Below are 25,960 nucleotides of genomic sequence, written 5' to 3'. Positions count from 1 at the left end.
GAAAGCTAGCCAATAGGGATGAAATTTTCAGGTCAGTACCAGTTTGATTTCTCCATGGTCGGTGGTGACTCAAGTGTGTGGTATCTTTAGCAATAGAGTCTTACTATAAAGTTCTAAAGAGCAGTAAGTGGCAAGGCTGAAACCACTGAGCCATCTTGCTGGCCCCATATAATAGTCTTATTTTTAAAAAAGGAATAATCAAGCCAGGCAGTGGTGGCGCATGCCTTTAATCCCAGCACTTGGGAGGCAGAGGCAGGCGGATCTCTGTGAGTTCGAGGTCAACCTGGGCTACCAAGTGAGTTCCAGGAAAGGTGCAAAGCTGCACAGAGAAACCCTGTCTCAAAAAAAAAACAAAACAAACAAACAAATAAATAAATAAATAAATAAATAAAAAAAGGAATAATCTGTGAGTAAAACCAGATGTCAGTTATTTCAGTGAGCTATCATAATAAAGCTGAAAGAATGGCTGGATTAAGTGGTTAAGGGAACTTGACTTTGATACATTTGCAGAGGTCCACTGTTTGGTTCCTATCACTCACATGGTGGTTCACAACTGCGTGTAATTCTAGATCAGTGGTTCTCAACCTTCCTAATGCTGTGACCTTTTAATACAGTTCCTCATGTTGTGGGGACCCCCAACCATAAAATTGTTTTATTGGTACTTCATAGCTGTGTCCATCTGTATATTAAAGCTATACCTTGACCAGGCCAAGGGTCAGTCATGTGGGAAGCTATCTAGCATGAACTATTTGGTGTTACACAGCTTAATATTCAGCTGTGCCTTGTTATGAATTTCTTGTGCTCACAGTTCCCATAGAATGTGTGTGTGTGTGTGTGTGTGTGTGTGTGTGTGTGTGTGTGTGTGTGTAAATTTCTTTGCTAGGGCCAGTACTTGGATAAGATCACGTAGGCAAAGACAAGCTGCCTGGAGACACATACCTTTGTTTCTTGTGCAATGAAGCTCAGACCATTCCTTTGCCTTGAGGCCTAGTGGCTGTCTAGAGCAATTGACTGAGAACAAAAGAAGTTTTTACATATCAAGGTGGAAGGCAGGGTGGAGCAACATTCCTGAGGAGGCAGAGACCCTCATGACCAGGGGAAGAAGGGACAGGCATTTTCTGTAGAGGCAGACAAAACAGCATGACTAGGGAAGAGGGAAGAACACAAAGATTTCACAGATGCTGAGGCAGAACTCTTGTAGAGTTCATCAGAGCCAGGAGTAGAGAGCAAGTAAAGATGGAGGGCAAAGAAACAGAGGACGAAGATGAGGCTGGAAGTATAAGAGCTTGGTTGTTAGCAGGACTATGAGAGGGTAGTAAAAGGGGACGACAAGGAAGAACTGAGTGTCAGGACAGAACTAAGCTATGTAGACAGGATTTCATCCCAGAGAAATAAAGTTAACAGACATAAGAGCATAGTGTACATAGATTTTTTTTTCCCCTCAGTTATCCCATGCTGGATGTAGCATCTTCCCCAGACTTTGGGCAATCCATAGCTACTGTCACAAACCATAATGCAAATATATGATATGCAGGATATCTGATTTTCAACTCCTGTGAAGGGGTTGTTTGATCCCCTGAAAGGGGTTGCAACCCACAGATTGAGAAATGTTGCTGTAGATCAAGGAACTTCAACAACCTTATGGCCTCCATAGATACTTGCAGGCACGAGGTGCACATTAACTTACATAGGAACACACACAAACACATAAATAAAAATAAGTAAATCATTAAAAGAAAGTCCAAAGAAAAGAAAAGAAAAAAGAAAAGAAGAGAAAGGAACTAAATTTTCACAATTCCCTGTGTGGGCAAGTCCTCAGTGAATTAACTTACCTCAACTTAAAACTTTCACTGTCTCTGAATCGTACCGGAAAAAAAGTTTTTCCACATAAGCTTTTTGGAAACATTCCAGGTTGAAGGCATAGCAGAAGGTTAATAACAAAATCTATAATTTCATATGTGTTCTTTCTTCTCCTAGATTATTTTTCCCTCCAGGAAACAAAAGTAGTTTATTTTCAAATAATAGGCAACAGTAACATATTCTTGGTTGTTAATAGCAATGCACAGAGTACCATGAATTTTTAACAAGATGTCCTCTAATATCCAACAATGACCAAATCTACAGTCTGAGGAGCACCTCTGAGATTGTAGGAGAGACTGCTCCTATTACATATTGCTAAAAGTGTACATCTTAACCAGTATAACACAAGACAAAAATATAGGTTCTATTATAAGAATATAGAATAAAAATTGAAATCCAGATTCACCTATGAAATAGGAGAAATGATGAGATTTTTACTTGGTGATACGAACACAATTGGGTAAGAAAATTACCAGTGATAAAGTCAAGATAAAGGGTAGTTCCCTGATGTAGAAAACAAAAAATGTCCCAGTGGCAAAAATATAGTAATGAAAGAGGTTCTCAGACATATGGCAAAATAGACTCCCTTTTACTTTTCTTCCTTTAGCATTTATCTAGTCTACAAACACTGGCTTTGTGCTGGTCTTTTCCCAATACTTGGTGGGGTATGTGGTGATATTTCGTTTGTGCATTAACAAATAAATCTTGCCTGAAGATCAGAATGCAGAGCTAGCCACTAGAGTGGCAGTGGTAGCACACATATTTATTTAATCCTAGCGCTTGGGAGGAGGAAACAGGAAGTGGTATGGCTGGATGAAGAGAGGAGGTGATAAGGAAAAGTGGAGACAGGAGCTTGGCTTTTCAGGCTGAGTATTCTTAGAGGTAAGAAGTCTTTCTAGTGGATGGCTGCCCAGCTTCTCTGATCTTTCAGCTTTCACCCTGATATCTGACTCCAAGTTTTTATTTTAAGACCAATTAGAATTCGTGCTACACGTACACATCTTAGCAACAAGAATGAAAGCTGAAAAATGAAGGGGAGTATAATTGCTTTAATCCAGTATCTTTGAAAAAATAATTCCCTTCCAGCAGAGCCACCATAGTTAGATCACATGGTACTTTTGCATTTACTGATAATAGAAATGGTAGTATTAGAAAAAATATGAACTTCCTAAGCATTGGTTTCTGTGTAATTTTAAAAATCCTTTGTGTTGTGGAATATTATTTTAACTATGTAAAGATGTATTACATTTGTTTATGCTGCAAAATATTACTTTAACTGTGTAAAGGTGTGTTACATTTGTTTATGCTACCTCTGTTTAAAGATATAAGGATGTGTTACATTTGTTTTTGCTGTATTTGTTTAACTATGAAAAAATGTGTTGCTGTTTTACCTTACCTGCTTAATGCACCTGATTGGTCTAATAAAAAGCTGAATGGCCAATAGCTAGGAGAAATCTCTGCTCAGGAGAAGGAGGAGACGAGAACAAGGGACATGCCTGCGATAAGAAGCCAGGCAGCCACCAGCCAACCAGACACAAGAAACAGTGAAAATAAAATATAGAGAAGGAAAGAAAAGTAAAAAGTCCCAAGGCAAAAGGAAGATAAAGAGAAACAGTTTAAGTTAAGAGATAGCCAGAAATGAGCCTAAACTAGGCTGAGGATTAATAATTAATAATAAATCTCCATGTCATAACTTGGGAGTGGGTTGGTGACCCAAAAGAAAAAGCCTGCTACATCTTTGATCTCCTTTTCTCGATTTCTGTCTAATCTATCTATCTGTCTATCTGTCTATCTATCCATCTATCTCTCTATCCATCTATATATCTATCCATCTAATTTATTTTAACTCTTCTCATATCATATATTTTGATCATATTCTTTTTCTTCCTCCAACTCCTTCCAGATCCTACTCACCCAACCTCATATTCTTTCTCTCTTTCAGAAAAAAAGACAAAAAAGACAAAATTATAAAAATTAAAAGTACACAAAAATGATATTCTGTTCTGTGTTGGCCAACTACTCCTGGATGAGAGGCCTGACCTGGAATGTGGTTGATATATCTTTATAAGACATAAAACTGTGTAAAGTAATATAGTTATTACTTTATAACAATATATTACTTTGTATTTTGTTTGTAGCATATATATATAATAGGTATTGTTATAACATGCAGTAGTATAACACAAATAGTAAAAGGGTATGTAGCTACATAGAATAATGTTTCATTGTGTCAAAATGTATGTCATTATTTTGTACAACCAATATATACTAATGAAAAGAGGGAAAGGAATATTTCTAGATCTAACTGGAATATAGCAGTATAAATCTGAAGCTGATTCTCAAAAACGAAGCACACAGTACATCTTAGAGCAATCTTTAAAATAATAATAAAAATTTAAAAATTCAAGGGACTGGTGATGTCTCTCAGTGACTGGAGTACTTAATTGCCTAGCCTGTACAAAGCCCTGGGCTGTATCTCCAGTAACATATAAAACCTGGCTGGTGATGCAAGCTTATAATCCTAGTACTCAGAGGACAGGCACAGAAAGACTTCAAGTTAGAAGTCATTTGAGGCTGCATAGAAAGCTCAAGGAAAGTCTCGAGTACATGGAACCCAATCTCAAAAAGAATTAATCAAAGTATATTACAGTTTTTAGTTTTTTTAAAAAAAGCACAAGTTTTCTCTCGTATTGATTTAAATTTCTATATTATACATATGCACATGGGTGGGAATACTATGAAGTGCAAAGAAAGCTATGAATGGGGATGATGTTATCCTAATGGAATGGGGAGGGAAAAAGAGAGACTAATGCAATACACATTATACAGGAATTAGATGCAGGAATTATTTGGAGGAAGGGATCTGCAAGAAATACGGTAGGGGGGATGGCAAAGGGCAATGGGGGAAGAGGATGAATAAGATCAAATAATGACATCTATGAGCAAACTTATTTATATTCTAACCTAAAAAATAACTGGGAAAAATATTTACACTATATGAAAAAGAAAAAGAGAAGAGGAAGGAAGGTCAGGGAAGGGGAGAGGAGGGAAGGTCAGGAAAGGGAGGGGAGGGGAAGGGAGAGGAGGGGAGGGGAGGGGAGGGGAGGGGAAAGTGGACTGTGATTCTGATACCTGGTTCAAAACTTAAGTCGTTTTTCTTGCCTTACTATAGATGGTTAGAAAAGATTTTAGTAGACCTCATGGGAGAAAATGTCTCTCCACACACCAGACTTGTACAACTGAAGCTTTGTCATCCCAGAAAGGATTTGTTGTCAACAAGCCAAAGCCCTGGCCAGCCATGCTCTCCCACACAGCTGCCTCTGTAGCCCAGTTACCTGGGTTTAGTAATGTCTCTCAGGTATGTTTGGCAGATGCTTTTGTCAGGGACCTTTGATGAAATCTGTTGTGAGAGATGGGAAAGGAATGTTTTTCACTCACCTTTGCTCTCCAGCATTCTTCTCTGATTTCTTTTGACATGAGTGACACAACCCCCATGTCTTTGTTCATCTGTCCAACCCTCAACTAGTGCTTTTCTGTGGACAAAAAAATGAACATAGAGGAGCCAGAACTTTCTCCACATTAGTGGCTTGCTTGTTGCATTAAGCAATTAAAACCTTGACTGTTCTCTTTATTTTGGTTCATTGTCTCAAACAGATATTCGAACACCTCGGAACTCAGCTCTCCTCCTTCTCAGTTTAACTCCTGCCAAATGGGTGCAGTGATCTGGGTAATCAACTAACACCACTCCCATTTTAAAAAAAATGTTTGAGGAATTCGGAGTCCTTTGGGAAGTGTTAGACTCTGCAAAGCATCTGGGTTGGGGGGGCAGGAATTAATGGATTTGGTTTCCATGAGCCTGAGGGTTACATAGGTCACTTTACTAGCTATGTATATGATATTAGAAAGTATTAGAGAAGTCTATGGGACATTCAAAGGTGTTATCAGATGTTTGTATAAATATTTCAGTGCCTAAGGAGATTTAGGTCTTTCTATTTAATCCTTAGTACTTTAGCTGAGTTCTACTAGCCAGTAGAAAAGGAACCCAAAGAAAATGTCCGAAGAAAGTCAGTGAAGCAGTGTCATAGCTCCAGTATGGGACAATGACTATAGGGTCAGAAATAGGGAAGGGGGCAGGTTTCCTCACAAATGGAATAACTGTAAATTTGTCTCTGGTGCAAATACACACATTATAATACAGCAAGTTGTATAACTTCAAAAGGAAAAAGATCTGTAGTACCCAAGAGCCCTGAAAAGAGCTTAGAAACCTCACTTGATCCACTGTAATCCCTTTAGAAGTAAGCCTGCTGAAGATAAGGGTGTGGATGTTGCTATGAACACCCTCCTTTACAGTGCCCTAACAGCAACCTTAGCCATGACAACAGAATGTAAACAGCAGTGGAAGAGCAGCTGTAACCATCTGGATGTTGTGTCCCCCAGGGAAGTCCAGGCTCTACTTTCAACTGTTCTCTCTGCATGGGCTCAAAAGTTACAGCCAAGAAAGAGCCATTTCCCTCAGCCCATAATAAGCAGCTTGCCTCTGCCAGAGCCAGCCAGTTGGCTCTGCTTGCTTTTAAAAGTGGGTAGCACCGCTGGGCGGTGGTGGCGCATGCCTTTAATCCCAGCACTCGGGAGGCAGAGCCAGGCGGATCTCTATGAGTTCAAGGCCAGCCTGGGCTACCAAGTGAGTTCCAGGAAAGGCGCAAAGCTACACACAGAAACCCTGTCTCGAAAAACCAAAAAAAAAAAAAAAAAAAAAAAAAAAAAAAAAAAAAAAAATTGGGTGGCATTGTGCCCCTCTCTGTAAGACTAAGGGTAGATTGAAAGGCCCAACAGTTTTTACTCAGAAAAGTCAACCAAGCAAGACTTTTCTGTCCAGAAATACTCGAGGAATACCTGCACCAAGATTGGGATTCAATAAAGAAATGAGTTAACATTCTTAGTCTTCTAATTGTTGTCACATAGGTGGTTGTGTGCGGCGAGCTCCTCGGCCAGCAAGGAAGAACGACCACCACTCAAGGATTCTTCTCAGATCACACTTTATTGGAGTGCCTCTTGATTAAGGGAGAGCGGGAGGTGAGGGGCCCCGAGAGCCAGAATGCAGCTGCTTATATGGGATTTCAAGCAGACGGGTCATTCTGTGATTGGATCCCGCCATAATACTAGCATGGGGAGCCACGGGATAGGCTGAGGACATAAGGTCAATTACCATACTCGTGCATGCACAGACCTTAGGACATGTAGTCCTAGAAGCATAGCCATATATGGAGTTGTTTACAGCTAGGCTGTCAGGAAGTCAGCACCATCTTAGAATGGCAGCTCCCTTCAGTTGTGATTCTTAAAAACCCTATACTAAGGTGAGGAAAAATAGAGTTTAAAGGCACAAGCCTAAAGACCCACATACAAGCCCAACTATAAGTGAATTATTTGGGGTCTTTGCAAAACTCTATTTTCCTGAACCATACCATTGAACTATATATTTTATATGTATGGCTCTGAAAACATCCACTCCTCGATCCTAGTGAGAACTGGTACAATTAGGGCCACTTTAAGTGAGACATGGAAAAATGTAAACCCGTATAACTCACCAATTACATAGTTAATGGCTTGGCTATTTGACCACGGCATTGGCAAGCCTCAACTGGCACATAAAACAATCCTGCCCGGTGTGGACAAGTCATTGATACAAAAATTATTTCTGTTCCTAATAAGATCTTTGTTACTTGTGCAGATGCCATAACCTAAAGGATATGATAGATTATATACCATAGTTGTTAGAGGGAACAAGTTTGCTACAGATAAGAAATGGGATGTCTAATTGTTAGCAAAAATGGGTCTGATGATGATATAGATTGCTAGAGGATATGGCTATTTCCTTACAGCTGCAACTCTCCAATCAGTTCAAACCAAGTATCTCTAACCTAAAGTAAGCACCAATCCTGAGCTTCTAACTATATACAATTGGAATTCCCCCCAGACCCCCTACCCTAACCACTATAAAAACCCTGCTTGATTGCTACTCAGGGTCTCTCCTGCTCTGCTGCCACATCAGATGGATGGAGAGACCCAGGTTTAAACTCATAAATAAAAAGACTCTTTGCTTTTGCATTCTGATCAGTCTCTTGGTGGTCTTTAGGGGACTCTGGGTACAACATTTTGGAGGTTCCACTGAGATTCCCAATCCCACCATGACCACCCTCCATGGAATCTTCTGGTGCCTATTATCATATAACATCAGATTTGCCCAGCAAGCATTTTTGGTTTCTGTTTCTGGCCATTTGTGGCAATGGGAGCTCTGTGTCTTTGTCTGTCCCTGTCTTTGTGTGACTCTGTACATTTATTTTCTAAAGTGTGCTAGATCTATGGTATGGTCCAGTAACTGTCAGTGCCTGTGACAGCCAGCAGATGTGCTGGAGGACTGGGATCATAGGGTTCCAGAAGATGTCCCAGACCCTGAAGATGGAAATGTGGAAGCCCCTGAGGTTTGTTTAATCGAGGATGGAGAGCCTCGAGTCTAGATGGTTTTTGGTGTGATTGAGCCTGGAGGGTCACTCCTCCTAGAGCACATCAAGCCATCATTATTCTTGGAACTTCATTGGTCATCTTGTTGGGGCAGAGTTTTTTTTTGTGTGTGTGTGGCCTTGGTCTTTGTGTAACATGTTGATTGTTCTCATTGTCGACTTGACTGTGATGGATGCTATGGGACAGTCTCCCTGACTGGACTGAGATAAGCAGGTAACTCCTGCCAGATGGGGCTTGCTTAATGCAAGAGAGGCCCACATGGCTCTCACAGAGGATGGGGGTGCACACTCCCTGCAAGCATGCAGAGATGTGGAAGCTATGAGCAACAATTGACAACTCCGTGGCTCTCACAGAGGATGAGAGTGCATGTTCCCCACAGGTGGGCAGAGACAGGGGAGCTAGGGGCAGTGGGAAGTTTACTGCCTACACACTCTGAACCTAAATCCCCCTCCCTTCCTTCCTAAGCCTTCCTTCCTAAGTTCTTCATTAACTTCCCACCTTAACCCTTCTCTGTCCTGATATGGCTTTTAAAAATGTTGAACTACCAGCCTGCATACTTTGAAAAGCTTTGACTTTAGAATAAAAGTCAAAGATACATTATGTTTGGGAAAATTATGCTTTTACTTCCACAGGAGGAAAAAAAAAAGTTTACACGGATTTTGGTCATTTGGGTTCAATGGGTTACAAATACAAACACTTATCATTTAAGAGAATTGGTTACAAATTATTATTGGTTAAGATAAAAATATAAAGACTTGAGATATGAGGATAAAAGTTTGAATAAATGTTTTTTCGTGTGAAGAAACAGTTTAAAATATAAAAATATGGAAATTTTAAATAAGTCATGAGGTTTGAATATAAATAAAGTTTATATGGAGTCTAAGATATAAAGGTTTTAGATATGGGGATAAAAACATGTTTTGAAAAAGAATAACTTAAGATGTATGAAATAAAAGTTATTGGGATATGTAAAAATGAGTTATGAAAGTCCAAGGAAGAAAAGGCTTAAATAATGATAAAAGTAATTTGAGATATATAAAAGAATAAAAACGTGTTTCAGATTTCTTTCTCTTGCTACTCTGCTGTTACATTGAGACTCCAAAGATTTATAGTTTTAAAAATGTAGATACGGCCAAATGTATGTTTGGTTTTGAATGTCAGAGTTTGTGTGTCTTCTATGTTAAGGAATATAAGTTAATACTAGTCACCTGGCTATTCAGCTACTAGTTAAAGCATAACTGTCAACTCTGACTTAAATTTTAAACTATTTAAATAAAAAAAAAATAGAACCTGAGAGGTCATTTTGACTAATATGTCTACAAGATAACAAATTGACCTGGTTATTGTTACTAAACTTAGAGATGTTTTCACGATTAGGCCTAGATTTGTTTAGCTCAGATATATTTAGTAGATAATGGTCCTCAAGCCCGCCAAAGATCTGATGAATATGGCATTTAAATTATTTGATAAAAAAGTCTTACAGGCCATATTGCATTCCTGGCCTTCTTTTCCAGTGTGTCACAGAATACCTACAGCCTCAGTAAACATTACTAAGTGAATGCCAGAGTGAGGGAATGAGAAAGTGAGCAGCGGCATGTGTTGACTTAGGACCAAGGAGCCATCACTTAGCATTGGTGGGCAGAAGGAATTCTGTACTTCTAAGACTGAGAGCAGGGCGTGTGGAGCCCACTCCGTTCCTGTCGCTGCTGTGAGGGCGGCGTGCTGTGGGCCTGCTGCAGCACACGAAGCCCTCACGAGGCCTGCACTGCACACTCCGAAAGCCTCACTGTATAGGACTGGGGCGGTGATGCACAGGATAGCAAGATCCTCCTGTACTTCGAAAAATAGCCAAAACGTGTATTTTACAAGGATTAGTTATCTCCTTTACATCAGTGGAGGTGAGACCGCCACTCCGCGGGCCATCCTCACGGGCCATGACTATGAGATCACCTGTGCTGCCGTCTGCGCTGAGCTGGGTCTGGTGCTGAGTGGTTCTCAAGAAGGGCCATGTCTCATACATTCCATGAATGGAGACTTGTTAAGGACTTTAGAGGGTCCTGAAAACTGCCTGAAACCAAAACTCATCCAAGCGTCACGAGAGGGTCACTGTGTCATCTTCTATGAAAACGGCTGCTTCTGCACCTTCAGTGTGAACGGGAAGCTGCAGGCCACCATGGAGACCGATGACCACATAAGGGCCATGCAGCTGAGCAGAGATGGGCAGTACCTGCTCACAGGAGGAGACAACGGCGTGGTTGTAGTGCGGCAGGTGTCGGACCTCAGGCAGCTCTTTGCCTACCCGGGCTGTGATGCTGGAATCCGGGCCATGGCCCTTTCTTTCGACCAGAGGTGCATCATTTCTGGCATGGCTTCGGGGAGCATCGTTCTGTTTTACAACGACTTCAACCGCTGGCATCACGAGTACCAGACCCGATACTGATGGTGGTGAATGCACCTTGGTCCTGTCCCCGGCCGAGCGAGTAAAGCTTAACTATGAACAAAACAGAGAATCCCAACTCCTAGTAATGACTCCCAAGGTCTCCAAAGAAGTTATGAGACAAGCTAATAGAGCAATGACTGCATACTATTTGGATTATGAGCTCAAAATTTTAGATTTCCTTTGCTTATCTTCTGAATATAGACTTGCAGATGCTTTTCATCAGGCCAAAGACATCTAAATCCAATTTATAGCTGGCCTTTTTGGACAGAAGGAAAATATACATTTTTTAAACCAATTCTATAGTTTTTGCTAGGACTCAAAGTCTACTCCTGCTGTTTTACAGATACCTGCTACCTGCTTTTTCTACAATATGGATTTCACTATTGATTGCTAATACTAATATATTTAAAACCTTTATGATTTTTATAAAATAAGAATCCATATAAGCCTCAGAGGATCAAAAGAAGCCATTGGATCCACTTCACAGAGGTCAGAAGGACTCCAGATAAGTACAACAGTACAGCTGGAGTTTTCAAACTCCTCCCCTTCCCAATCACTAAGGCTGTGGGCCTAAAAATTCCAAATAAGATCACAAATTTTAACCCTTGTCTCTGGTCTATATCTGTTTCAGTGGGTTTCCATTTGGCTGGCAGACACATCCTGGCATCATCTACTGACTTCAGTCTATTACACATGGACTTGCTGAAAACTGATACTGACCAACCCAGTCAATATAAATATTGTTTATTTAGCTGGTCAATGAACTAGATGCTTCTAAATTCTCTCCTTGCTTTTGCTAACATTCTGACTTTCCAGGGCCCTGACAACAACTTCCTAATATAAGCAGGAAGTAATTACAGAAGAAAAAACATCACCTTTATTCCCTGCCCCCAGAATATTAGATCAAAAGGGAATTTGTCATAGGGAACCTGAAATAAAATGACTGATCCCCATTCTCATTTCCAGGTTCCTTCAGAATAAGGGACTCTGTCAGCCATCACAGGGCTTTTGGCCCTTCTGCTTCTGCTAACTGCTGTTGGCTCTTATGTCATCAATGCCTTAACTAAATAATAATTCCTGTCTAGATACCACTAAATTGATGATGCTAGAATCCCTCACTTTGCTTTCTGAGGTCATGTTACAGAATAGGCAAGGGCTAGACCTCATATTCTTACATCAAGGAGGGATATGTGCTGCTCTGGGAGAAGAATGCTATTTTTATATAGACCACTCTGGGGTTGTTAGAGAATCCATGCCAAAAGTCATAGAGGGTCTTGCTAAGCATAAAAGAGAACAAAAACACAAAAAGGATCATTTGAATCATTATTCAACAGAACCCCCTGGCTAACCACTCTGATTTCCACTCAACTAGGCCCCTTATTCATTTTAATGCTGATCCCTACCTTTGGTCCACACATCCTATACAGGATAATTAATTTTGTTAAAAAATAAATATGGTGCAATTAATGATACCAAGGTCTCAATATCATCCATTAGAGACCTTCAGCGAGGTCCCATGATTGGGTCCTTCCTGAGTTACTTCTCTCTCTCTCTCTCTCTCTCTCTCTCTCTCTCTCTCTCTCTCTCTCTCTCTCTCTCTCTCTCTTTGTCCTCCCCTCTCCTTTTAAGAATAAACTTTCCACATGGACATGTGCTTCATGGTGTAACTTTCCACCTCTCCATGTCATAGCCCACCACAGTGTCTGCATGGCATATCTCACTCACCCACCAGGACACCTTAGCCCAACCTGCCAAGGCCTCCTGTGTGACTTTTCATGACAACCATCCTAGAGTTTTCCTATACACATGAATGGCTTTTGTTACTAAAATGATAAAGCATCATGAAAAATATGTCTTATCTCTGAAAATATGCTACACTAGCTTGTACCAAAACCTCTCATGGATAAAGCAAGCCAATAGAGCAGGGTATTCTTAGTAAGTTATTGCATTGAAACACTGAGTCCATCTAAGAGTATTCACTGGACCTTAAAAAAAGGAGCTGATACTTTTTCCTAGGTGAAAAACTTCACCTGTCCATCCTCAAGGGACAAAGCTATACTCTTAATACAAACTTGTTATAATGTCAATGCACTGCAATCTGTAAAAGGAGATAGGGTCACAGACTCAGGCCTACTTCCTTGGCTGCGTATGCTTTTATGGATGCTTATATTCCTAGTCTAGTTGCCTTCACTTAGCAACTGCTTATGGAGGCCTTAAACATAAAACCGCTTCTGGTACTTCTGCCAAAACGTTGTTAAGAAGGATGGAAAGTCACTACTGTTTCCCAATTCTGGCTCTTTAATTAGTGTGTTTCTACTACTAGCTTTTCTCTTCCCCCCCCACCCCCCACCCCCACATGCCCTCAGCCCAATGGTCCAAAAATAAGCAGGGATGCTGTTCAGGGTGCCATGAACATTGAAAAAATTCTCATGTGTGAACAGATCCATTTGCTTTTTGACTCATGCCATTCCATAGAGAAAAACAGAACTGAGGGAAAGGAGTTGTTTCTTTGCTGAATTTGTCCTCTTACAATAAGCAATTAAATGCTGTGGGATGGACTTTTGGTGCATTGTGAATATGTGTTGCTCATTGGTTAATAAAGAAGCTGCCTTGGCCTATGGTAAGAGAGGTTATATCCAGGTGGGAAATCTAAGCAGAGATACAGACAGAAGGAAGACAGAGTCAGGGGAGATGCTATGACCCAGCTGGAGGAGCAAGATGTAATAGAATACAGGTAATATATATATATATATATATATATATATATATATATATATATATATATATATACAGTCATGAGACACATGACAATATATAGATTAACAGAAATGGGTTAATTTAAGATGTAATAGCTAGCTAGCAATAAGCTTGAGTCATAGACCAAAGAGTTTATAATTAATATAAGTCTCTGTGTGTTTATTTGGGACTGAATGGCTGTGGCAGGGCAAAAACTGTCTACAACTGGTATCCAGATATTTGGTGAGAATTTCCACATAAAACCTGATAGCTTAAGAAAAGGTTTTAAAAATGGAGCCAAGAACAGCTTCCTAGTTCAGGTCTCATGGGCTGCAGTACAGAGACACATCCCTGGCCACAGCAGGTTTCAGAGGCAAATGGAGGATTTATGCAGTCTCTCCCATGGGCTATTGTACAAAGAGGCTTCTCCAAACCACTGATTATGGGACTGAGAACATAGTCTCAGACTTAAAACACAGACATGTTACTTAACACTGCTTCCCAGAATTGAGGAGGTAAGCATGACTCACTGGTACCTGTGCCATGTTGAAAAACCAGGTGGGATGGAGCCAGCAGCCAAGGCTGCCACTTTGATCCTAGCTACACAGCTTAGAAGTTTTAAAACTCTCCTGGTCAGAAAAGGATTAAAGATACACAATGAAACAGATTCAAATGAAAAAACAAAACAAAACAAAACTATAAGCAGATTATACTGTTTAAAAATATATATAGGCTTTGGAGAGAAAAGAAAAGGGATAGAGAAAGTCCCTTTCTTTATAAAGAAATAAAGTAATAAAAAAGCCACATAAAGATTAAAATACACAGAGAGTCTGAATACTGTATATTATTATGTTATCTTTGGGATATTTTTTTAACTGCAGAGAGACATTTGATTTTAGGGGCTCCTAAGTTAAACCAACATACATATCTTAAAGGTATCTTGACGTTAAAATTTGGGTCTAAGGATATGTTGCTTTGGAAAAGAGGTTCTGCTTTTGTTTCCACAGAAGATGAGAACTGTAGATGTAACAAACTGTCTTATTAAATAAGAAACAGAACCAATGTAAAAGAGAAAGTCAAGAGGTCAGAGCTCAGAGCTAAAATCTTACCCTTCCTACTGTGGTGCTCCTAGCTCTCCGAAAGAGACCTATTTCCTGTATGTAAGTCTTTTTATAGTCTTTTGTTCTGTCTTCTCATTGGTTGTAAACCCAAACACGTGACTGCCTCGTCACTGTCTGTATGTACAGCCCCCCAGGTCTTAAAGGCATATGTCTCCAATCCTGGCTGTATCCCTGAACATACAGAGATCTATGGGAGTAAAGGCGTGCGCCACCACTGCCATACTCTTTCTAAGGCTCTAATAGCTCTGAACCCCGGGCAACTTTATTTATTAATATACAATTAAAATCATATTTCAGTACAAATAGAATACCACCATATCAATCAACTTGTTTGTATTTTTGATAAAAGACTCTCCATTTATTCATTTCAAATAATTTTTATTTTTATTTAAAGGATGCATAAACAGTAGGGGAAGGTTTAAGTAAATATATTTGGATGAAGAATATTAGAATAGGAACACTGATGATAACTTTCCACATGATAAAGAATGTTAGATGATCTCAAGTCCACAAAGAATGGATTAATTGATCCTATCTTCATCCATGGCTTTCATTGCCCTCAATCTGTAGGAGGAATAAGAGATAATTAACAATTGTAAAACACTGACATGAACCAATTTTTAAATCTTAACAAAATAGTCTACCTTATAACTTTCTGTATTCTTAACAACAAATTGAACATATTTTCTTCTTGGAACTCAAACCCTTGTGTATGGCCTGCAAGTGAGCTTCCAATGTCAACTGACACTGAATAATAAGAAACTTTGCTAATGCTTGGTGGCCTTGGTCCCTTTGTTGCAAAGATCAGCAGGTGATAGACTACAGAAGTGTTAGTCAAGGACTCACTGTACTAGAACATATCCTGCTCAGGGGCCTCTGAGCTGTGTAATATAACTTGAAATCCCTTTCCAGGTATTATAAAAGACAGACTGCCTAGAGTTAGCTCCTTCTATTAGGCACCCACCCTCCCGATTCTATGTTTCCTTTGGCAGGGTCTGGACCTCTTGGAGGGTCTTTCCCTCTCCTGAATATGTGGGGCTCCAATAACTGAACTTGTCATAGCTTGGGTGAAGCAGAATGTGGACATTAATAGCATGCATACACAATTTAGGGGCATGATGTATTAGAAAAAATGAAATTTCTCTAGTGAGAACTAAAGCCCCATAGGTAAACTCACAACATGCAGGATGATCTTCTTCCCCTGATCCTCAACCTCATTTTCTCCTTTCTTCTCATATTCATAGTTGTCATCTTTATTGTCTTCCTCTTCCTCCTCCTCCTCCTCCTGCACCTCCTCCTCCTCCTCCTCCTCCTTTTCCTCCTCCTTTTCTTCATTATTGCAGTCCTGGTCTTCTTCAGCTTCCTCCTGAACTACTTCGTTCTCCTGGTCGCTATTCCAGACATACAAGTCCTCTTCAATATCAGGCCAGGCTTCCTCGAGAAGAGGCCAGATTTCCTCGATAGCAGGCCAGATGTCTTCGGTAGCAGGCCAGATGTCCTCGATAGAATGCCAGGGTTCTTCCACATCAGGCCAGATGTCCTCCATAGCAGGCCAGATGTCCTTGATAGAATGCCAGGGTTCCTCGACATCAGGCCAGATGTCCTCGATTTCAGGCCAGATGTCCTTGATAGAATGCCAGGGTTCCTCGACATCAGGCCAGATGTCCTCGATTTCAGGCCAGAGGTCCTTGATAGAATACCAGGGTTCCTCGACATCAGGCCAGATGTCCTCCATAGCAGGACAGATGTCCTCGATAGAATACCAGGGTTCCTCGACATCAGGCCAGATGTCCTCCATAGCAGGCCAGATGTCCTCGATAGAATACCAGGGTTCCTCGACATCAGGCCAGATGTCCTCCATAGCAGGCCAGATGTCCTGGATCGAATGCCTGGGTTCCTCGACATCAGGCCAGATGTCCTCGACTTCAGGCCAGAGGTCCTCTACAACAGGCCAGATGTCCTCGATATCAGGCCAGAGGTCCTCTACAACAGGCCAGATATCCTTGATACAAGGCCAGACTTCCTCGGCATGAGGCCAGATGTCCTCGACTTCAGGCCAGGTTTCCTCTACATCAGGCCAGATGTCCTTGACTTTATGACAGATGTCCTCGACATCAGGCCAGATGTCCTTGATATCAGGCCAGACCTCTTCCACATGAGTGCAGATCTCCTCAGTATCGGGCCATATCTCCTCCTGCCCCAGCTCTTCCCCCAGAATGGCTCTCAAGACTACCTGTGAACCCAGACATCCTGTGGTTCCATCGATGTCATCACCAGCCTCATGGATTGTGAGCACATTCAAGACACTTTGTCCAGCATCGTGATCCATCCTACCACCCTCTTGCTCTTGGTCAGGAAATCCAAGGTCCCGCTCTGCAACAGCAGACATGGCATGAATTTCCTGCCAATTTCCTGCCAATGAAGATCTTACTGAAGCTTCGAGCTTTGAAGGTGTTGGTGGGGATGAGGCGTTGTCAAGGTGACTACCACGAAGTAGAGAGAGGCTGTTGGCCTCAAGGACCTCCTTGGAGGCAGTGAGAGCAGTAGGGAAAGTTTTCCACTAGTCAGCAGACGGAGTTGGTACTTGTAGAGTACCTATAAAAGAAGGGCTAGACAGCACCAGGGAGGAGCCTCCTGCTGAGGCCAGCCCCAAGAAGGCTGAGAACCAGGTATAAAGGGGCGGAGCCTTGAGGAGTAATAATGGCCCTTCTCACACGTCACCAGAGCTGTAAGCTCATTGGCTGAGACATAGTGATTGATGTGTACTGTGTCCAATGAGCCATAAAGGTCCTTAAATTCTGGGGACTGCTCAGAATCACACCTTTTTCCCTGAGGCCTTACTGTCTTGGGATACCTTTTAAGGTGATAGGAACCCTGTCTTCTAAATACCACATTGTCAGTAAAATGATAGTGTATCAATATGAATGATCTCGAATGCACTGACTTCCATTTGACATGGGTTATACCAATATAGTCAGAGTTATAAAACAGGTATAGAGGGGCAGGAGAGATGGATGGCTCAGAAGAGCACTTATTGCTCTTCCAGAGGATCGAGTTTCGATTCCCAACACCGACATGGTGGTTAGCAACATTTCTAACTCCAGTTCTAGGGTATCTGGTGTCTTCAGGTGACCTTGGACATTGTACACACATGATGTACAAACATACATGCAAGAAATAGCACCTATGAACATATGAAATGAAGATCTAAAAAACTTTAATACGCAATGTTTGTATAGCTCAGGTTTCAGCAGTGGTAAAATAAAAGAGACAGAAAATGCCATATAGTAAAAAGTTGAAATGGTTGCAGTCAGAACAAAGGGTTGAAAGTGAAAAACAATTAAACAGGACCTGGAAAGGGTTTAATTCTCACTGCCAAAATCACATCAATCCTCCCATAAATGCATAAAAAAAAGAGGAAAGCATATTAAATGCAAAGGATGTCTACTTCGGATTACCTAACAAAACAAAGAATTTCTATTTCATTATTCTCTTTTAGTTTTCCTTTCCTAGAATTATCTTCTGCCACTATCCCATTGACCTGAAATCAGTGCTTCTCATCCTTCTTAATTCTGTGGGCCTTTAATATAGTTTCTCAAATTGTGGCCATCCCCCATTCACAAACATATTTTTGTTGCCGCTCCGTAACAGTAATTTGTGCTGCTGTTATGAATCTCAATATGAATATCTGTGTTTTCTGATGATCTTAGGTGACCCCTGTGAAAGGGTCATTCAACCAAAGTGGTCATGACTCACAGGTTGAGAACCACAGCCTTAAGTGGTCATACGCCTTACTCTGCTGTATGACCTAATTTTTATTTCTATAGGGTTTCAGCCACATGGACCAGGAAACAGAATGACAAAAGAGATAACTACAGTATTAGGCAAAACAGTGAACTGCTTGGTCTCCTTGTGCCAATTACTCTAAGTCATGTTCATTGCAACGACTATGCATGAGGGTTAATAGACACTCCCATGAAATTCACGATATTTACTCAATATCCTCATTGTATGAATTTCTCTTTCTTTTCCCCTTGTAAATGTGTGGTGTCATAACTTCCTAAATATCACTATCACTAGAAACCAAGGGCTAAATCTGTCTGAAATCCCTTGGTTTCTTCTCCTTTTTGATTGTGTGGCAGTAACTCTAACTGTGAATTTCCATTACGTCCTTTTGTCTCTTCAGTAGAGTAACCTTTTCCTTTTCCTAATGTTCCACTTCCATGAAGGCACCAAAATAGCCAGGTGGTAGCTGGAACTTCCAATTCAAACTTTGTGCCTTAAAAGACTTCCCCATAGGAATGAGAAAGATTCTAAAATGTCATAGGTGGCAACAATGTTGGAGGATAGCCAGTTTGGTTCACTCCTCTTCACCCACAGCCCCACATAGGATTTTGCTACACACTGGATTTTGAAGGTACAGCACCAAATGTCAGTTTCAGGTTTGGGAGAGGAGTACAGAGCCACAGCTATACAGTGTTAAACATAAACTGCTGTTTTAGTTATCTTGTTCCACTTGATGAATGGAATCAAGTCAAATGTGATGGAGTCACTAACATCCACAAACATACCTTATTCAACTTGGATGTCCTCTAAGACCAGACTACTTTCCATTAAAACTGGGAAAAGAAATTAATATGGAGTCACTGACCTCCTTGTGCAGTGGGTCTCAACTTTCCAAATGCTATCATCCTTTAATACAGTGCCTCGTGTATTTGCGCCCTCCCCCTTCAACCATTAAATTATTTCTGTTCCTACTTCATAAGTATAAGTTGCTACTTAACCATGTATCAGATCCTAAGCCCATCAGAAATAGGTGTTTTCTGATGGTCACAACATACAGGTTGAGAACCACTGTTCTACTGCTTATGCCATAATATCCATAGTGAAGAAAGTAAATTAGGGTTCATGCACATTGTCTCTAGGGTGAAAAACAGTGGACCTAGGGAATAGTAATCACATTGTCGTATAGACACAAAAGTCACTGTATCATCCAGAAGAAGACAGTTTGCTTAGTGGTTCAAGAAAGGCTTCAAGCTATGATGTTATCAACAGTGAAAATAAATGATGTTTATAGCAGACACCATTCCAATTGACAATGTAATGCCTGTCTGTGTCCAACTCCACAACATATGCAAGCATATAACACAATGCCAGGGTACTTTACCTTGAACTTATTTAAGACATTTGGTTGGGTCAGTTCTACACTGGTTTGGTCATCTCTATAGGCACTGTTTCTATGTAGATCTAGAACATACCACCAGCATGACCTACTCCAAGGCTATTCAGGCATCAGCAGATGCATATGAATTCCCTTAGAGAGCAGGTAAGAATGACAAATTCAGTAACATGACAAATATTTGCTTTTGCCCCTTAACTGAAGTATACCATAGGGTGATTAACCATGCTATGGTACTGCAGCCCAGAAACCAAAAACATTGATTTCTCATCATTTTTCAAACTTTCTGTGGCCCACAGGTCTCTCTCACAAGGGGTATGGGAGTGTGACTGTCAGCTTTGTATTCCTGTGATAAAATGCTCCAGATAAATATTTAATAAAGATTGAGGGTTGATTTTGACCTGTGGTTTCAGTCCATGGTTTTGGCCCTGTTGATTTGGGCCTGTGGTAACAGAGTAAATCGTGTTGAGGATATGTAATGGAAGAAACCAGGTTCAACTTAGTATGGCCAAGAACCAAAGTGGTAAATTGCAAGAGGCTTATGCCTAATGATTCAAATTGCTTACTATAGGCTACAACCGATAATGTTCTACAGAATTCCAGTAAAGTTCTAAACCCTACCTATTTAGTCTCTACCTTATTTACATAGTCTCTTTGAACTACTTGAACTACTCTAGTAAACATTTCTTCTCTCTTTATCTATCTAGAGCCAAATATGTGTAACTGGCCATTGTGACTAGAGCACAATGTCTCTCATTGCTGCTTACATAGACCTCTATTGCCTTCCTAAGTTCTACCAACCAATCATTATCATTGTGATATGTATTGAACTATAACCATCAACCAAAATTAAGTGAACTAATATAGGTTGGTATCACCACATACTAAACTGCCTTCTAAAGTTGATGACAGATCTTTCAGTTTTTGTATAAACAGTATAATATTTCTCTTTTAAAAACTCTAATAATCTGTGTTCTCTCTTTCCATCTCTCCCTCTTCTTTCTCTCTCTCTCTCTCTCTCTCTCTCTCTCTCTCTCTCTCTCTCTCTCTCTCTCTTTCACTGTCCTTCCCCTAATCTCTCTCATTGGTATATTTATTCTACATCTTATTGATTTATAGATGATTTGTTTCAGTAATAGTTCTTTGGTTATATTGATTTTTGTTTTGTTTTTAGATTCCTGATTTTTAATTTATTTGCAAGTGTATGTGTGTGTATGTGTGTGTGTGTGTGTGTGTGTGTGTGATTATGAAAATGTCTGTGTTTGTGTGTGTGTGTGTGTGTGTGTCTGCCAGTCCCTATGTGTGATCATGCATATATATCCCAGATATCAAGCAAGTTTTCTGAGACAGGGTCTCTTCCTTGCCTACAATCCAGTGAATAGGCTAGACTGGCTGACCAGTGAACTCTAGATTACAAGCACAAGCCATATATCTGGTATTTTTATGTGAGTTCTCAGGATCAAATTTAGAGTCTCAGGATTTGCAAGCAAATCATTTTGAGACTGAGCTATGCCCAGGTTTATACTGTATTTTGTTCAATTATACTTTAGTTATTCTTGCTTCAGTTTGAGCTTTCTTTAAATTTTTTAGTATCTTTTTTTATATTTTATGTTTTTTATTTTACAATACTATTCTGTTCTACATAATAGCCACAGATTCCCTTGTTCTCTCCCTTTCTGTCCCCCTCCCCTTCCACCCAGCTCACCCCCTATTTCCACCTCCTCCAGATCAAGTTCTCCCGTGAGGACTGGGATCGACCTGATAGACTCAGTCCAGGCAGGTCCAGTTCCCTCCTCCCAGACTGAGCCAAGCGTCCCTGAATAAGTCCCAGGTTTCAAACAGCTAACTCATGCAACGAGCCCAGGACCTGGTACCACTGCCTAGATGCTTCCCAAACAGATCAAGCCAATCGACTGTCTCACCTATTGAGAGGGCCTGATCCAGTTGGGGGCCCCTCAGCCTTTGGTTCATAGTTCATGTGTTTCCATTCATATGGTTATTTGTCCCTGTGCTTTATGCAACCTTGGTTTCAACAATTCTCGCTCATGTAAACCCTCCTCTTTCTCACTAATTAGACTCCCAGCGCTCCACCCGGGGCCTAGCCGTAGATGTATGCATCCAGATTCCTCAGTCCTTGGATGGGGTTTATGGGAAAACTATTAGGGTGTTTGGCCATCCCATCACCAGAGTAGGTCAAGGTGCAGTAATTATGCAGAATACTAGCTTTTAACATAGGCAATTGCAGTGATGATCATTAATTTAAACACCACTTAATATACAATTGCTACATTTGTGTATATCATGTTTTGTTTTCATGTATATTAAAATGTTTTCTAATTTCCCTTCTGACTCTTCTCCTTGACTCTTAATTATCTAAGTGTGTTATTTATTTGCAGATATCTGTTAGAAAATTAATAAATAGAATAAACAAAGTCAAAAACAAAGCTTCAAGAAAACAACTGAGTCAAAAATTGGGCTTTAGCTCTTAACAGTATTCTCAAAAGAATATACAATGTTAAGAATATCCGAAAAAGTGTTCAACATCTTAGGAATCATGAAAATGTAAATTTAAAAATCTGTTTTTATTTTCTAACTCCAGTTAAAATGGCTTAAAAACGATTGAAAATCCAATGACAACAATTGTTCCTGGGGATGTGGGGGAAAGAGCAGCCCTTATTCTCTGGTAGTGCGTATGTAAAATGATGCAGACATGATGGAAATCAGTGTGGATTTCTGAAAAGAGATTTAATGTATGGACAAGCTCTACAGTTCCTTGGCATATATCCAAAAGAGAATATATCCTGCAACAGAGATATTTGCTCATCTATGTTAATTGCTGCTTTATTCACAATATCCAAAAAATGGAAACAGGCTAAATATCCAACAACATATGACTGGATATAGAAAATGTGGTACCTACATACAATGAAATTTTATTGATCTGCAGATAAAAATGAAACTATGAAATTTCCAGGAAAATGGATGAAACTGGGAAAAACATGGGTAAGCCAGGCCCAATAAGAACAAATGCTATATGTTGTCTCTCATATGTGGATTTTAGCAACAAAGATTCAGATTTGTGTGTTTAACTTGGAGTATATGTAGAGACTATGAAACTATAAAGAGAGGCCACGGGATGGGATGAGAAAGAGATTAAAACAGGGGGTGTTAGAGTACAGTTCATATGAAGGGAGAAAAGAGAATAATGGGAAAGGTTTAAGTTGGGAGAGGATGGATGGAAGTCTAGGGTACAGGTTGACATATCAGGAGGGAGAGCTATCACCAAGAATGCTTGAAAAGCCACATAGAAACGTATATTTTAAAAGCTTCCTAAAGAATGTATGCTCAAAGGAGTTTAAATTGAAGTTGCCCTATGTAAGGGAATAATGCAGCTCTGAGAATCCATAGGGTATCAAACAAATAGCCTAGTGCCAAGTGTGAGAGAAACCCTACAAAGTGTGGTCATAGGCATCCCAGAGGTGCCTGGGTCAATTCAGGCTATTGTCATTGCTTCTGGTCATCCATCAGAACTTAACAGTCTGTCCCTACCATTGAAGACATCACACAATTTAGAGAAGGATATAAAAACAAATCAAAACAAACTCAAGTGATAGTGACCTGGAAGATTCCTCCCAACTGTCTAGCTTACATAGTGCTAGAAGGTACTATGCAGGCTAGTAGCGGGGATAAGTTATCAGCAATCTTACTCAACTGTGAATTCTGTGGGCCACCATAATGACTGACCTAACTAGATAAGTTCATTGGAGCAAAAGTGCCATGAATGATATGGTTGTAAACCATGGCTTTGTAATTGGAATCAAAAACCCATTTCACAGGACTTATGCCTGGCCTAGTAGCCATGGCTGGGGAGGTCACAGGCACTACGGGAAAATCTACTACTACTACTACTTTGCTAAAATAGGAATAGTATCAAATCACCTTCTAAATACTTATCATTACACCCACATATCAGTATAATTCTTACCATGCACCAGAGGAACTCCCTTTTGTGGCAGATGAAAAATTACTCAGAGACTCATAAGAGGACAAGGTTGAGAGAAGCAGTGACTATTGTGTGGTCATCCCTAAATAGGAGAATGATATCCCATTCTCTCCCCACCCAAGGCCCAGAGGATGTAATGTAAGAGGGGGCAGAAAGATTGTAAGAGCTAGAGTTTAGGAGGACTGCTGCAAAATAGTGTCTTCTAGATATGACAAAGCCATTGCATTCATCAACCCACAGCAGCTGTGGTTGCCTTCCTAAGACATGCACAGAATTAAGACAGTGGACATTCCAGCAGGGATTGTGAAAGGCTTCATCAGTTCCCCACTTCTAGCTTAAGAACTATTGGCATGTGGTGACTTTTAGGGGAGGGGCAGTTGGTTTCTTTAGGGTGTGGCTTCTGATAGGTTTCCCAAGCTCCAGTGGATGTCCCCACAATCATGACTCTGCTGATCATAAATATAGAGGACATGAGGTTAGGAGAGGCATGTTGGGGATCCTGTAAGAATGTGAACCTGAAGAGTGGAGTGTAGATATATTTGAAAGACAGTGTATACATGTATGAAATTACCAACAGATAAACTTGACAAAAATAGTTGATTGTCTAATCTGAAGTTCTGTTTCCTAAGTAACCTCAGAAGAGGCCAAGAGTTTTGTTTAACTCGAATTGCTAAATGGACTTATTAATTAAAAAAAAAAATAAAAACCCAGAGTCAGATATTGGGATGAAAGCTGAGAGCTCAGAGGGATAGAACAAGCTAGCCACAACTTATTACCACTAGGAAATCCTCAGCCCAATAGAGATCTACTTCCTGAATACCCATGCATATATACCCTTTTGTGCCCTGCCATCTTACTTCATTTCTCCATCCAACTATATCACTTCATATTTCTGCAGCTCTATCACTTCTTCTCTGTCTGTAGAGACCTCAATACCTTTATGGTTAACTAGTTTTGGAATTGAAGGTGTGTGCCACCATGTCTGTCTCTGTTACCAGTGTGGCCTTGAATTCACAGAGATCCAGATGAATCTCTGCCTACCAAATGCTAAGATTAAAGGTATGTGCTACCAGTAGCTGTCCTCTGTATTTAATATGGTCGCTGGCTTTATCCTCTGACATTCAGGCAAGCTTTATTTGTTAGAGAACAAATACAATATCACCACAGACTTGTGGCTATACTTCCTGTAGATCGGAAAGAACGTCAATATAATTCACAGAAGATTTGTAATGAAGTCTTAAGTTACATGAGCAGAAATTCCAAAACTAACCAATTATAATCAAAGAAATCTCCACAGTGACATTATGTTAAATGCCTATTTGGACTTTCCACTCAATATGAATATGACAAAGGGCTTACAATGAGTATCTGTGCCCTGTGCCTGCCATAAATATGTCAACTTCCTGATAATAGGTACTAGGTATATTATATTATCTTTATTTAGGTTCTAATGATTGTTTAGTTGCATATATTTATGTATATAGTGTAGTATTTGGCACAGGTATTTAAGTATAATGTTTCATAATGATATCAAGGTAATTCACACTATCTTACCAATACTTTGGATTTCTGTGCTGGGATCCTTAAATCTTTTCTTCTTTAATTTTTGTTTAAATATGTGAAAAGTTATTTTAGACTATAGCTATCTTTTTGTGCTATATAATACTATAATGAATTTCTTTCTCTGTTGTGTCTCAGTCCTTTTTTTAAATTTAATTTTATTTTATGTTACAATACAATTCAATTCTACATATCAGCCACAGATTCCCTTATTCTCCCCCATCCCGCCCCCTCCCCTTCCCTCCAGCATAACCCCCATTTCCACCTCCTCCAGGGCAAAACCTCCCCCAATGGCTGAGGTCAACCTCATAGACTCAGTCCAGGCAGGTCCAGTGCCCTCCTCCCAGGCCGAGCTAAGCGACCCTGCATAAGCCCCAGGTTTCAAACAGCCAACTCATGCACTGAGCACAGGACCCAGTCCCACAGCCTGATTGCCTCCCAAAACGATCAAGGCAATTGACTGTCTCATCCATTCAGAGGACCTGATCAAGTTGGAAGCCCCTCAGCCATTGGGTCATAGTTCATGTGTTTCCATTCGTTTG

At 40.3% G+C, this 25,960-nt stretch overlaps 1 protein-coding gene across 1 annotated transcript; it reads right to left on the bottom strand.

Annotated features, from left to right (window-relative positions):
• Nucleotides 1-15,078: 15,078 nt before the first annotated feature.
• LOC119087277 (golgin subfamily A member 6-like protein 22) lies at nt 15,079-17,358 on the bottom strand. Its single transcript, XM_037202004.1, has 2 exons — nt 15,854-17,358; nt 15,079-15,240 (listed from the first exon to the last, which is right to left on the bottom strand). Exons 1-2 carry the CDS (start codon nt 17,063-17,065, stop codon nt 15,214-15,216), a joined length of 1,239 nt encoding a protein of 412 aa, XP_037057899.1. The 5' UTR covers nt 17,066-17,358; the 3' UTR covers nt 15,079-15,213.
• Between the last annotated feature and the right edge of the window lie 8,602 nt (nt 17,359-25,960).

Source organism: Peromyscus leucopus, unplaced genomic scaffold, assembly GCF_004664715.2.
Source record: "Peromyscus leucopus breed LL Stock unplaced genomic scaffold, UCI_PerLeu_2.1 scaffold_835, whole genome shotgun sequence".
In the NCBI taxonomy this organism is placed as follows: Eukaryota; Metazoa; Chordata; class Mammalia; order Rodentia; family Cricetidae; genus Peromyscus; species Peromyscus leucopus.
This window is presented reverse-complemented; position numbering and strand designations above follow the sequence as displayed.

Bases quoted from the DNA above. Each gene is read 5' to 3' on its own strand.
- LOC119087277 (XM_037202004.1), bottom strand. From the start codon at position 17,065: ATGTCTGCTGTTGCAGAGCGGGACCTTGGATTTCCTGACCAAGAGCAA. The intron at 15,241-15,853 runs GTGAGTTTACCT...TTCCTCCTACAG, and splicing joins AGAAGATCATCCTGCATGTT to ATTGAGGGCAATGAAAGCCA.